We start from the raw sequence: 13,878 nt of genomic DNA, 5'->3' as shown, positions 1-13,878 counted from the left end.
TGCAGTTTTCTCTGTAATTTTGTTACTTTGCCAATTCAAAAAGCAGGCCAGATCAGACCCTGCGGTGGGCCGCATGTTTGACACCTGTGGTCTCAAGTCATTAATGGGTCATTTGAGTATCAGGAAAACAATTTGGTTGTTAGAGGTGGGTAATACCCTTAGATGGTTCTAATTAAATACTAAACTCCACACCAGTCATTTAGAACTCAACAAGCCCACCTGGCTTTTAGCCCCCTCCCAAATAGAAATGACATCTTTATATCCTCATTTGCTGTGGACCATAGGAATATCACAAGAGCTTTGCAGGGTTTCAACTCCACTTAGTGTGATTTAATATTCTATACTTACCACAGAAATACAATAAATAAATAAATGCTTTAACTTATCTCCATCACCTGCAACATTGGTGGTGTTTCAGTTCATCAAGTCATGACAAACTCACGAAAGTACGACTTTTGAAAATGATTTTATTGATTTCAGAGAAAAGCATTTAAATCCATGTCGTCTATGAAGTGGAGGAGAAACGGTTCCATACAGAACACATCAAAACTCACTCATCTGAAGACGCCGACAGCCCAAATCAGTGTGCGAAGCACACCGTGATTTTGTTACGCCTCAGCCTTTCCCAGCAGCTATTAATAGTTGTTTCAGCACCATATTTGCTTTTCGAGTACTAACAGTTCCTTACGGGATTCTCACGTATTGTAATCATCCCGCCCTTTTTCAAACAATCCTTGCATATCGAAAGTGGTTGAGTAGCTTGACTACCAAGCCAAATCTCTCTTCAAGTGAAAGCCCACAATGGTCTGGAGGAAATAAGAGTTCTACCTCTACTATATCACCTTCATTTTGTGCTGCTAAGAAAGTAATTAAAAACTAAACCTTATCAAAATATATCTGGTTTTCCTTCAGACTTACAGGTGCAGTACTTACAGGACTCCTGTGGTAACTTATATGAGCTGAGAGCAAGTAATTTACAATAATTTGCAAAGAAAACCAAAACATTCACTTAAGAGTCTCCAAGCATCAATGAAGACGTGTCTCTTAAAGCCAAACTTTAGCAGAGTCTCTATTATTTACACCTCAAAACTTTAATAACCAATAGCCAAAAAGGTACATAAAACATTCAAAATCATTTAAAATCAGACAAAAGAAAGAAAAAAAAATATGTGAGCTTACATGTTTAGCATCTCATTTAAAACCAAACTGCCTGCTCTGCATTTAATATATATATATATATATATTAGGAACTATGTAAGACAATAGTAAAAAGAAATCATTGTCCAATAAGAAACAAATATAAAACTTATCATGTCCATCTAACTGGATATTTGGAGAGTGTGTAATTAAGGATGTTACAGGTGTGACAGATATTCCAATTGTCTGTTGTTGACTAATCGACAGTCCTGAGCCCATTTCAATAAGTGGTATTAATCATGCAGTCCACTATACTCACAGAATGCAAACACCTGCGCTCATGTTTCACACCTCCTTGTTGAGACAGTACATTATCGCCTAACCACACATGTGCGTGGATCCAAAAATTTAAATGAGAATGCGCTTTGATTGCACCACAGCCTAAATGGTGTTGCCGAGACATCCATTTGTCATCGCCGATATACATATGATACAAACTTGGTTTCTAAAGCCGTTCGAGGAGGTACCTACAAAGCTTTTAAAGCTGAGCAATAAAGTGGAGCATTGATATAAAAAGTTCTCCCAACTGTTTCAAGGATCCAGTTCACTTAAACAGCTGAGGAAAGTGGCGTGGTGTCCAATATTTATGCCTCCCTCTAGTGGCCGCTGCCGCGTCGGTACAGGTTCAGCTCTGAGGAGGATTGTCGTCTTTGCTGAAGGGCTGTGTCGATCCAGGCTTCACCCAGGACAACCCTGACACCTGCGTTCCCTTGTGGTGATCCTCAGGCCGTCTCTAGGACAACAGAGGTAATTTAGCTCCTGCACAACAGGAAGAGCTCAACCTATCACATGCTCTTAGCTTCCCTCTCCTGCAGTAAACTGCACCGCAACTTACTTTGCATGTGAACATCCTCTCTTTTGCTTCTTCGTGTACAGCCGGGTTCCAAGGAGAAAAACTGAAACCAACGGATCAGGGTGAAGGTGTCATACTTTTCCAACATAAGGTTAGAGGGTGTTTTTTTTTTTTTGTTTTTTTTTATGTCGGAGTCAGCACTGGAATGTTAAAAATGAGGACAATTCACCAACCTTATTGCGTAGGGATCTTCTATCTTGGGCTGGTCAAAAAGATGACTGTTGCATAGTCTCACACTTTCCACCACTTTGCTTTTGAACAACTGCACGTCCTTTTCATACCTGCAATGAAACAATAGCAGCATTTCAATACCTAAGCAATGTTCCTTAGATTTTTTCCCTCTTTTTATTTTATATATTATTTTATATAACATCATGTCTATACAGTGAGTTGCCATAAATAATAGACTTTGTTCAGAGCAGACATTTTGACTCGCATCAGGAGGCAAAGGGCACAGACTTAAAAGACACAGGCATCTGATGACTACTAGCCTCTAGTATTCTGAGAGCTAGCTCTCATGGACACTTGAAATATTGAACCAGGAGACAATGTTTAGCATTAGTTCCAATAAAAGTCTAAATGTAACTGTTATACATGTGTGACAATACTTTCCTTTAACCACAAGTCGATTTCATAGCACTTGGCAGCCAGTTATTCATTTTTAATTATTAATGGACAAATTAAAGACATTTTGATCATGGGAGTTTGCTAATGAGGCTAATGAGTCATATTTTAGACATTAGAATAAAACCCAAAAGAAAGGGGGCTCAGAAACTCACAGCACAGCAGCCTCTGGGTTGAGTGGGTCCGTGGTGTTGATCTTGTAAAAAATTGTTCGTGCGTACATCAGGACTTGCCAGATGTGGTTGTGATTCCGTCTATAAGCACACAACATTAAACGTGGAGAACACAACATTAAACGTGGAAAGGAAATCAATTGGGATGAGAAAAACAAAATGAAAAGTATCAAATATTTCTTATAAACATCTAAAGCACAAAAACACCATAGAATGGAGACTGCACTCAAAGCCTCCTGTTGGATATACCAGGCATGTGTTTCACCACCGTACTGATACTAGTTTCTGCATGTTGTTCTTGAAACCGACTCATTTAAGTCCAAAAGGACGTTGAATGTCAAGTAGCACATAGAGAGCGTCACAGCTCAACTGGACATTTATCATTTCAGTATTCATCACACTTCAGATACATCGGACCTTCTAGTGGCGTTTGTATATGTTTTACCACATCTATATACAGAAGATCCAACATAACAGAAACATTACGGCAGCGTAAGTGTATTATAGTATACAAGTTATCCATCAATTGTGCAGTGTAACTGTCCATTTGATTACATTCATTCATTGCTTTTCTATTTATATGCCAACCGTCATTTTAAATGTGAAGTTAATGCGGTAACACTGCAATTTCATCCATCACTCCATCTCAGCAGCACATGCTCAGATTGCACGAAATGAATCGAAATGAATCGTTTTTACTACAATTTTTAGTTACTGAAAAGCATTCTGATGACAAAAAAAACACAGAGCATACCTCCATTTGGTGAAAGTTCTTCTGACATCAAGCTCTCCAGACACAGGGTCAACAAGTGGATGGAAGACTGGGATGTCAAATACTAATTTCTAAAACAAAGCACAATGCAATTTTTGTTATATAAAATTTAACACAACCTAAATTTAAAATCAGTTTCTTTTTTTAAAACTGTGATGCGTTCTAATTTATTCTGTGACATGCCACTCTTTATTTGGCCCGTGACTTTACAAACCCTTCCCATAAGCAGAAAGCCCTTTAGGACTGGGTGTACACAAAAATGTTTCTCTACTAGAAAATACAATAGTGTTTGTTTTGTGTGCGTGTAAGCAGAAAAAACAAGTAAAACTGCAGTATAATAAGTATATAATACTTACTGGACACTCTCCATCAGGATAGTTATCTGGAATATACACAGTGAATTTGAAGACGCCGTCCTGGTACAAGCCATGTCTGATGAATATGACTCCAAACCACACTGCAGGAGAAAGATATTTCAGATTCTTTACTTGTATGAATTTGGGTAAGAACTGTGCTGAACCAACAACTCGTGTCAATGGCAACGCACAGATTTCAAAGCTTAATTATTTTTTTCACATAAAGTGACACATGCTGCAATACTGTATATATTGGATGTAATGATGATGGGATCTATCGCCAATATACTAGGAATAGGAACATAGGAATAGGAATTCCTGAATAGCCACATTTTTTGTTAGTGTACATTTATGAAACTTGATGAACTTACTCAGTGCTGACTTGTAGGATGGCTGGACATAAATTCCAGGGAGCTTCTGTTTAATCACTAGTGTGCTGCAGGTAACAAGGCAACAGGTTAGAAGTTATGTTAAATGAAAGAAAAAAACAAAACATAGTTGTTTAAGCCGCTAAATAATTTTTTTGAACCCGTTTAAGAAGATTTACAGGCTTATGCCTATGTGTTTTAAAGACATGTGCTGCCAATATATTGCAGCATTGAGTACACACACACACAACACAATAATAGGAATTAAAAAAAAAAAACTATTGAAATCTGAATTCTGATGCTGGACCAATACTTACAACTCGGCCAGCAGAGAATACTCCAAGTAGAAGGGGCCATACGACGCGTGTGTCCCATTGGCTGACTGAACCGGCGTGCCTGCTGATGCAGGCTTGGTAACTGGGGTAGCATTCTTAGGAATAGGAGGAAGCTGCTTCTTGCCAAAGGACAGTCGAGCTGGGCTAGCTCTCTGCTCGCCGTGCCCGCTCTGATCCTCGCTGTCAGATCTCTGCTGTTATATATAGGAAATATGACACATCAAAATACAAATTATTTAAAAATTCATCGCTATATGAATAAAGATTTAAAAGGTTAATGTTTGAGAGATTATGCACACTCAACAGTAGACCAGTGGCCCTGGGTTGTGACCATGTGCTGTGACCAACCTCTCTGGTTACACTGCCTTTTCAGTCGGCAGCTTAGCAGGAAGTCGTGTCTAGACAAGAGCGAGTGCTCTAACAGCTATCACTATATCACCATGATGATAAGGGGAGTTACAGTGCAGTCTCAGTGTATACACTAAGTCTTTTTTTTTAATCATACTTGTATTGTACTTGAATTACACATGGTTTGAACTTCTCATTCAAGAAATGAATTGGATACCACACCCTGAACCTGAGTATTAAAGAATTCCAGTTCAGCAAGATTCCTGAGTGGTGAAGGGTTTAAGGCAGAACTGAAGGCTGAGGCGCTCAAAAAATGAAAAAAAACTAAAGAGATACTTATAGAGGGAATCGCCACAGAGGGAACCAAAGTTGTGACTGTTGAGTAGGGAAGTCCGATAATATCGGCCAACCGATAATATCGGCCGATATTAGCCTATTTTTGTAATATCTGTTCATATCGTTATCGGTTTTACCACCAATAATGAAAACAGACAACATAATGCCCGGGTTGTGCTGCTGCGCGCTCCTGCTGCTTGTAGGGTCCTGAGACATTTACTGGCGCGCAACTTAACCTTATCAAATCGCACCCGGAGCCAAAACAACAACAGAGTGTAGCTACTGTGGCTAACAGGTTGCTTGCTACCTAAAATTAGTCTGAGCGAAAAAAAAAAAGAAACGCCTGCAAATATGGGTATACTATATCAGCTGATATCGGAACGTGAAATTAAGAATTTGGACAATATCGGCTATTGGATATCGGCAAAAAGTCAATATCGGACGTCCCTACTGTGGAGTATTGACTGTTGGTACCCCCAATCTGCATTACTCCAGATTTGTGTAATGGGTGCAAAAATACATACATTTTTTGTCTCATTTGGAAGTTTAAGATGGATTACTTCTACTTTTCTCTGGAATACACTTAATTTGTGGACCAACACTCCATTGGTTTTCATTGCTAAAGCACAACATCTTTTTGTTGTTCATTATTTTGTCTCTATGGAAGAGAAACTACAGAAGTGTTAAGTGAATACATCTAATCTCATCTGGTTTATCAGAGGGCTTTATACCAACCGAGTTAGTGCACACATGATGAACCCTTATAATTGGGAGTAAAGTTGATGGTCAGCCATAGTACAATGAACAAAACTGTTGTTAAAATGAAGCTCAATGCCTTCTGTATGTCACACACAGTAACAGTACTGAAACGTACTCAACTTGACCGAGGTCTCATTTTGAGCTCATATGACTGTCATGTGAAGTACATTTCATAGAAAAGCTCAGAGCGACGCACATCCGATGGACGCTCCCGGCCACTGAATGCACTCAATAATTTCATATTATACGCTTTCCCATGTAAAATATTCAATTGGTGACTAAATGTCCAGTATCTTTACAGCCAACAATCACTAACACCTCACAAATAGTGTGTATGTTCTTACCTTGCGACTTGTATTGGCAGACATGCTCCAGAAGGGGTTTAAGTTCATTACTCATTCAGAGGTTCAGATTGGTGTCCCTCTATTTATGTGGGTCCCACAACGCGCACTGTCCGGGCCATCCGCTGCTGTCCTACAAACATCACACAAATCACTATTGCTGCCTGCTGAAGTCAAACGCACAAACAACCAAACATATCAAAGCCAAAGTCATTTGACTACCTGACACTTTAGCTACATATCGGTTAGCTCTGAAATGGCTAAACTTTGAGGGCTGTCAGGATGCAAGAGCAGATGCTTTCCATCTCCGGAATGATCTAAAATGAAGGGTTGTTTGGGTTAGCTTAGCTTCGTACAAACTTGACTGTTTGGTTAAGTGTTCAGACAGCTGGGTAGCCAACGCAGGCTCTCGTCTTAAATGTTCATATTATTAAAAGAAAATCAAACTAGCGGTACAAATAAAATACATTTCGTCAATAACTGCCGTGGTATTTGGGTCATGACATCCGAGTTTTAGTTTTAATATCATTCGCCACAGGCAGGGGCTGAACGGCTACGTTAGCAGACACATTATGGACCTGCTGAAAGAGAACAAAAAACTCATATTTCTAGCCGTCAACCCGAAATAAAGCCAAATGTGCATTCGAGGTGAACTAGTTAAGCTAATGTCGGCAAAATGACGCCGTCTCACCTGTTATCCTTGACTTACTAAACGCTATCTATAGCATTAGCTTAAAAGCTACCTCTGACGTTGCTAACAACTATTCCATGAATTTTAGCTCTTGCATGTTGGGAATATCAGATATGTAACTCACCGCAGTGACTTGAGATTTATATATATTGAAAAAAAAGGTCCCTTTAACAGTTGTTAACGCGTTTCCCAGCTTGACTTTTCGCAGAAACCCCTTAGCAGTTCGCCATTCCTTTGGGTGTCATCCCAGCTAGCTGGCTAGCTACTGTGGGCTAAGCTAAATAATTTGACAAGACAGAGAAACCGAATCAATCTAACCTAATGAGGAGGCGGTTCAACCTGTGAATGCGGACTCTCATTGGTCAGTGGGGAAAGGGTCTCGCAGCTGATTTGCTGATTTGTGTTTATTTAAAGAGAAAAAGCACCGACTGACTGAAGCGCGTCGAGCTGTCCATCAAACATTGAACGCGAAAACCGGAGCTATTGTTTTGAGAATCGAGTTACAGCGTCTCACATGCGAAACTTGAGTTGTAATGTTTGTTATTTATTAATCCAGTGCGACAGTGTGCTATAGTTAGGCTGCAACTTCACAGGGGACGTGTCACTCTCACATTGTGACAAAATGTTGAATTGGAATTCAAAGTTTGTAAGTAACTGCACACAACTGTAGGCTTATTGATAATTTTCTGTAAAACAGAAATTCTTTCTCCCCGTACCCATCAGATAGATAGATAGATAGATAGATAGATAGATAGATAGATACTTTATTTATTCTGAGGGAAATTCAGCGTACTGCTGCTACTACTACTACTACTACTACTACTACTAATAATAATAATGATAATAATGTTCTATCACAGTCCAGTTGTTTCCTCACAGGAAGGCGTTGTAGAGTCTTATGGACTGAGGAACAAACAACTTCCTCAATCTGTCTGTGAAGCAGGACAGACACAGCAGCCTGTCACTGGACCAGCTTCTCTTCCTTGACTACGGTGTTGTGTAGAGTGGTGGACATTGTTCATGATGGCCTGTAGTTTGTTCAAGGCTCCAGCTCTGCCCCTACCACAGAGCCCGCCTTTTGTATCGCTTTGTCCAGCTGCGTGGTTCCCTTCTTCTTAGTTCTGCCTCCCCAGCACACCACAACGTAGAAGAGGAAGCTGGCAATCAAAGTCTGGTAGAACATGTCCAACAGTCTCTGGCAGATATTAAACCATCTCAATGTTTTAAAGAAATAGAGACGGCTCTGACCTTTTTTGTATACGGAGTCTGTGTTTGCCGACCAGTCCAGTTTGTGATCCAGCTGTAGACACAGGTACTTTTAGGTCTGACCCACCTGAACACACTCCCTGTTGATTATCACAGGCTGCAGATGGGGCCTGGACCTCCAGAAATCCACTACCATTTCCTTTGTTTTAGCTGCACTGAGCCAAAGATGTTCGCTTCGACCCATTAGACGAAGTTGTTCACCACATTCTTGTACTCCTGTTGTTGTCCAACCCTGATACCCCCCACGATTGCAGTGTCATCTGAGATCTTCTGCATATGACATGATATGTAGTTGAAGTTCGAGGAGTGCAGGGTGAATCGGACAGGGCAGAGCACAGTGGTGTTCCAGTGCTGCTAACGACAGTCCTGGATTTGCATTTACAGTTTCAGATCCAATAAATATTACCAATGGATACCATTTCTGGACTTGTGAGTCCAAGTTATCAAATGTTAACTTGTGTGGAAATTCTCAACGCACACTTTAGATCACATTAGTTGAAGTGCTCCAAGGCATTTTAAATAAACATAGTCCACTTTTCTGTCGCCTTATTTTTAATGTTTCGGTGTGTTGCACAGCAAAGTCCCCTGAGGGTAAGATGCATCCAAGCCATCTGTGTCACGCATTTCTTTAGTTTTGACCGCGCTTCATTGGCAGTTTATTTTCTTGATTGATTGATTTCCTACCAATTACCCCTAATTATTTTTCTTGGTGAAGGGGGAAAAAAACTAATTTAATGCATGGGTGACTACACTAATTGGGAGAAGTGACATTGTCCAAGTTTCAGAGTAAATATAAATTACTGACTCCATTATGATTATCTGATTGTATGTTGTCCCAAGTACACTTCACTGACAAAGGTAATTAGTGTCCCGCTTCTTTATTGGGGCAGCCAACAATGCAAGGTCACCATCACTCTTTTGACATGAACAAATCAAAGACCACCTCAAAACAAACACATTTATGCCTGCTTTGCCTTCATCGACTTTGAGCTAAACTGTCTGACCCGAACAAGAGTGCAAATATCCACACCAGTGCTTTTGTAATGAGTTTTTTTTTTTCTTTGCCATTGATTCTTTATCTAATCAATTACTGTGACCTTGTTTGGTCAAACAAATATACTAATGAATGCAATTAAAGTGGGGTGATTGGATTATCTAATTGAATATGTGACCTGTTGGAGCTCGATTTGATTTTACAGCGGAAAATTTTAGATCATCTGTATTTAAACTTTAATTTTAATGGAATTTTTGTCGGTCACGTGGGATCAAATCCCCTACCCCGACTTGCCGTCCGTTCTTTATTTAATTTAAAATGTATTTGAGTATCTAAGATTCATCAAATGCTCCTGTGACGAGTGCTAAGGCAGATTTAAAGTGAGCTGGGAGTTACACAGGAAATTTAGAGCGTACATTTGAATAGGAAGCAGCATTTCAGCATTAGATCCTTTTATATATTTGCCAAGCAGATGAATGATGTAATGGGATATTTCTTTGTCTGACTGTTCCTGTCTGAAAGATTTATATATTGTGGTTTCAGCAGAATCTTCCAGCTGCACACTTTCAGGCTGGCGCCAGAATTCAAATATAAGATGAAATATGTTCCCCTCTGTCAGTCCATTTCTTCAGAGGATTTCAGACGCACTGATTCAGATCTACAATTTGGTTTAAATGACAGTTAAAAATTACAATTGGCAGTCCCTGGTGAAATCTGCCCTGACAGCACATAGATAAAAAAAAGTGAAAACAGATGACTCCACATCCAGATAATACGTAATAACAATGTTAGTTTGAATAAAGAAAGCCAAATCTAGATTCAAATGTAATATTCATTTTAGAAATATGAACAACTGGGGAGTAAAGGTTAAAAAAAAAACATCCAACCAAATCCTTCATATAGCAATAGTCTTTCCTTATCCCTGAGGCTATGGCCTGGCTAAAACCTCAATGCGGCAATTATTTGCTGTAATGACTGCAGTTCAAATAAGCTTGGAGATTTTATTAAACCAAATGAGAGAATCATCTGTGTATTATCACCTTGTGATTGACAGTGACAAGTGTTGGGCAGGCGCGGATGTGAGCATGATGAAGAAGCTCTCGGCAAAGCTCTCGATAATGTTACCCCTGATAAACTTGCCTGGAAAACCTTAGCCAACATACAGAGACGGAAAGCTCTGCGCATATTAATTCCAATTGTCAGATCCCTGCAGTGGAGGGGAAGGAGGAGGGGGGGAGTTAGTCTGTCAGACAGCCCTGGCTGCCCCTTTCTTCACTGACTGGCATTTTACACAACTAATGAAAAAGAAATCCATTGTGCTGATCATATGCATAGATTTCACTCTATAATAATGATGAAATAGAAATATTCATAATAAAAGTAAAGGTCACTCGCTGCTGCAGCTAAGCTGCCTAAGCTGCAACCTTTGCAAGAGCAGTTGTCAGGTTCCAGTGATAAAATAGGAAAAAGGGGAAGACGCCACGTTTTAACCCTACAGAGGCCAAGAGGTGAGACACTGCAACCACGTTACTGCTGTGTACCACGGCTGCTTCGTATCTTCCTCCTACACCCGACGCTGCTGACGTCTGTTCCGAGACGGATCCAACAGGTTTGTCTCTTCAGAGTCCAGTGGAGAGGTTAAAGGTCAGTCTTACAGTTGTGATTTAAATAGTCGCCTCTCTGACAGGCAGCATCACAACCAGTGTATACATGGATCGGGGATTTGTCTAGTCTAGTTAATAAAACACGGGGAAATATGAACAGTCGCCTCACTTCAGCACTCCCACCCTGTCCATCTCTGCATGTAGGTCACCCGGGGTATATGAGCAGGCGTGGAGAGAGGCATGTCTCACCTTTGAAGGACATTCGCAGCATTATTATTGCCCGCTGCGACTTCCACGCTGAGCCCCGTCTTCATATGCATCATACATGGGCATTTATTAGTGCCATGCACTAAGTACAGGCCATGTTATTGAATTTGAATATCAGCTCCTAGCCACATTCACAGACCCCGGAAATATATTATACTAAGATGAAGCAATCTCATTTAATAACACCCAAACTAATAAAAGCAGAGCAGATTGGAAATTAAATTTATGAATATTGCTTGGCAGCGGGCGTGATCCAAAAAAGCCCAGCCTGGTTTGTCATATGCAGATATTTCTCTTGCTGTAAGCCCAGGTGTGGGAGAAATGTCTGACTTTCCCCTTCATGGGGTTTTTTTTTTTTTTTTTCAAAAAGCAGCAGGTAGCTTTCATTCCTTTGGGTTTGTCTTTGTTCAGAAGTAAAAAAGACACACGTGAGATGCCACGGATTTTAATAAAAAGCAGTAATTCGTGACAGTTAATCATTCTGATGCTCCTGTTGCACTGTACTTATGAGCTCAGGCTTTATTTGGCATTAGTCATAATGTTGCTCTCTTTTGCTGATAATTACTGCACCCTGAAGGTGTGCGTCTTTAGGATCCAAACGTTACATTTAACTACTGACAATATATAAAAAAGAAAAAATTGGCAACCGCCTCCGCCCAGCAGCCGTCGTATCAATCTGAGCCAGAGCTTAGCGGCTCAAACTGTGGAATGTCGCTTCTTCACTTCGCCGAGTTCGTAATTTTCCCCTTCTTGTGTCATTGATGGACAACGTTCTGTCGGTCAGTGCTTCGGTGTTGCGCGTGTTTGCGTGCACCCGGCAGCCTTCGGCCAAGACACCCGACAGGCCCGGTCCGTCCGTGTGTAAATGTTGACTCCCGGCGGAGCCGTGACTGTCACTCATTGCCCGGTCAGCCTCGTGCCAGGCATTGATCGCTACATATATCTTGCTCTGTACTTCCCAAACCTTCATCAACAGATGCGACTGCAGAATTGATTAGCAGCAAGTCAATGACCAAATCTCTTTGGAAACATTTTTATTTATGTGTGTGTTTATGTGGATAGCTTAGAGGGCCATTAGCGGGATTACCTTTGAGGCTTGGCTGAACAACAGATGTTCAAGGACGACTCAATCAATTTGACTTACAAGAGGCTGCAGTTGCCGGAAACAAGTGATAAGTCTGAGAGGTGGAGGTGGGGGAGGGGTTAAATAAAAACAGTTCGCTGTGGTAATGAGCAGGTACGGCGGGAGAACAGCGGAATTAAGACTTACAGCAGGGTCATTATTTAGAGTGAGATCACTGGCAGGATTTCTAAAAGACTAAAGCACACGAACAATGACTGGAAATCCTCTCGACGAGATTTGGCTTTTTAATTACTGGAAGCTTTAATGCCGTGTAAGTTATTGCTTCTGAAGTTATTACTTGAAATCCTGCATATGTTGTAAACAAAAACAGGCTTTTTTTTTATTATTAAAGTAAGCAAATCGTGCTTGGATCTATGCTTAAAAATTAGCTGTACACAAACACTAAGTTTGGCTATTTAATATCAGAAACATGTATAGTATGTATAGAAACGGCATATTTATTAAGCTGATTTCTCCTCAAAGAGAACTGTATTATATATTATATTATAGTAACACAGTTTCAATATGAGCAGTGACAGCCTCCAGAAAGGCCTGTTTTAATTTGTGCGGAGTAGTGCATTCAATTACACAAGCATCTATATTGAATTCAAATTAATGTTTGAAATGGATATATTTTTTTATTATTGTATTTAAATAATCTCAGTTCAGCACAAAACTGATTATTTCTCGGAGAAGATCATGTTCTTTCATTCTTTTCAATTTTCCCTTTTCCTCTCATGAATCGGGCGGCGAATAAACGCACAGACTCGCGATCCGCCTTTCAAGTCCGTGCTTGTGCCTCCTTATCTACAAACTTATTAAAAATTAAGTCGGAACACAAAATGGTATTTAAAAAGTTTAAGTGAAACTATTTGCATTGGGAGTGTGCGCAAATGCTAATGCATTCTTTCACTAAGCCTCGCAATCACTGTCATCCGTTTTGAGCTCTGATTGTTTTCCACATGGATGCCTTCATTCATTATTGCGAAATTATAAACATAAAGAATATCTCTGTATTAATATTTCTGCTTTTTGTGAAAGCTCAATCAACCATAATGTCCTAATTTTTTCTCTGTGAACCTCATTTTATTTTATCTCTCTACTCAAGGAATGGATGTCCCAAAAGGGATTTATTTCATTTAGGCCTATCAGGATTATTGAATTAAATTAAACGAGACACTTACCGCAAGCCGAACAGAGGTACCTTATCCACTTAAAAGGTAGGCCTGCTCTTTGCTGCTATTTAGGCAAACACATTAGGCACCAAATGCCTTTTGTTGGCTGAGCCTATTTTACTGCATAATTCATTTGTTCATTTAGTAAAAGCGCTGAAAGTGCTTGAGTTAAGCGGGAAAGGTCAAGTATTGAATGGATCTTTAATTAAGGTCCTTTACAACCACAGTTACACGGCCGACAACATACGCAACATGTTTGTTTACAAGCAGAATTAGAGGGCGGAAAGACAATAAAA

General features: G+C 40.0%; 1 protein-coding gene across 3 annotated transcripts; it reads right to left on the bottom strand.

The window, feature by feature from the left end:
• Positions 1-450: 450 nt before the first annotated feature.
• Positions 451-7,444, bottom strand: LOC125005730 (akt interacting protein). Of its 3 annotated transcripts, none has more exons than XM_047581272.1 (10): positions 7,278-7,444; positions 6,466-6,595; positions 4,661-4,872; positions 4,347-4,411; positions 3,976-4,076; positions 3,602-3,690; positions 2,830-2,928; positions 2,224-2,331; positions 2,033-2,093; positions 451-1,930 (listed from the first exon to the last, which is right to left on the bottom strand). In XM_047581272.1, the coding sequence occupies exons 2-10, from the start codon at positions 6,511-6,513 to the stop codon at positions 1,823-1,825; spliced, it is 891 nt and encodes a 296-aa protein (XP_047437228.1). In that variant the 5' UTR covers positions 6,514-6,595; positions 7,278-7,444; the 3' UTR covers positions 451-1,822. The 3 variants fall into 3 exon arrangements, with proteins under 3 accessions (XP_047437228.1, XP_047437230.1, XP_047437229.1); XM_047581274.1 differs by having other exon boundaries at positions 4,661-4,869; XM_047581273.1 differs by having other exon boundaries at positions 6,466-6,590.
• Between the last annotated feature and the right edge of the window lie 6,434 nt (positions 7,445-13,878).

This window comes from Mugil cephalus, chromosome 3 (genome assembly GCF_022458985.1).
Source record: "Mugil cephalus isolate CIBA_MC_2020 chromosome 3, CIBA_Mcephalus_1.1, whole genome shotgun sequence".
Classification (NCBI taxonomy): domain Eukaryota; kingdom Metazoa; phylum Chordata; class Actinopteri; order Mugiliformes; family Mugilidae; genus Mugil; species Mugil cephalus.
The sequence above is the reverse complement of the archived record's forward strand: the minus strand, read 5'-3'. Positions and strand labels throughout refer to the sequence as shown.

Excerpts from the sequence above, each read along its gene's own strand:
- LOC125005730 (XM_047581272.1), bottom strand. The coding sequence starts at position 6,513 with ATGAACTTAAACCCCTTCTGGAGCATGTCTGCCAATACAAGTCGCAAG. Across the intron at positions 4,412-4,660 it reads TATTCTCTGCTGGCCGAGTT|CACACTAGTGATTAAACAGA; the intron begins GTAAGTATTGGT and ends TGTTACCTGCAG. Across the intron at positions 2,929-3,601 it reads AGAACTTTCACCAAATGGAG|ACGGAATCACAACCACATCT; the intron begins GTATGCTCTGTG and ends GTGTGCTTATAG.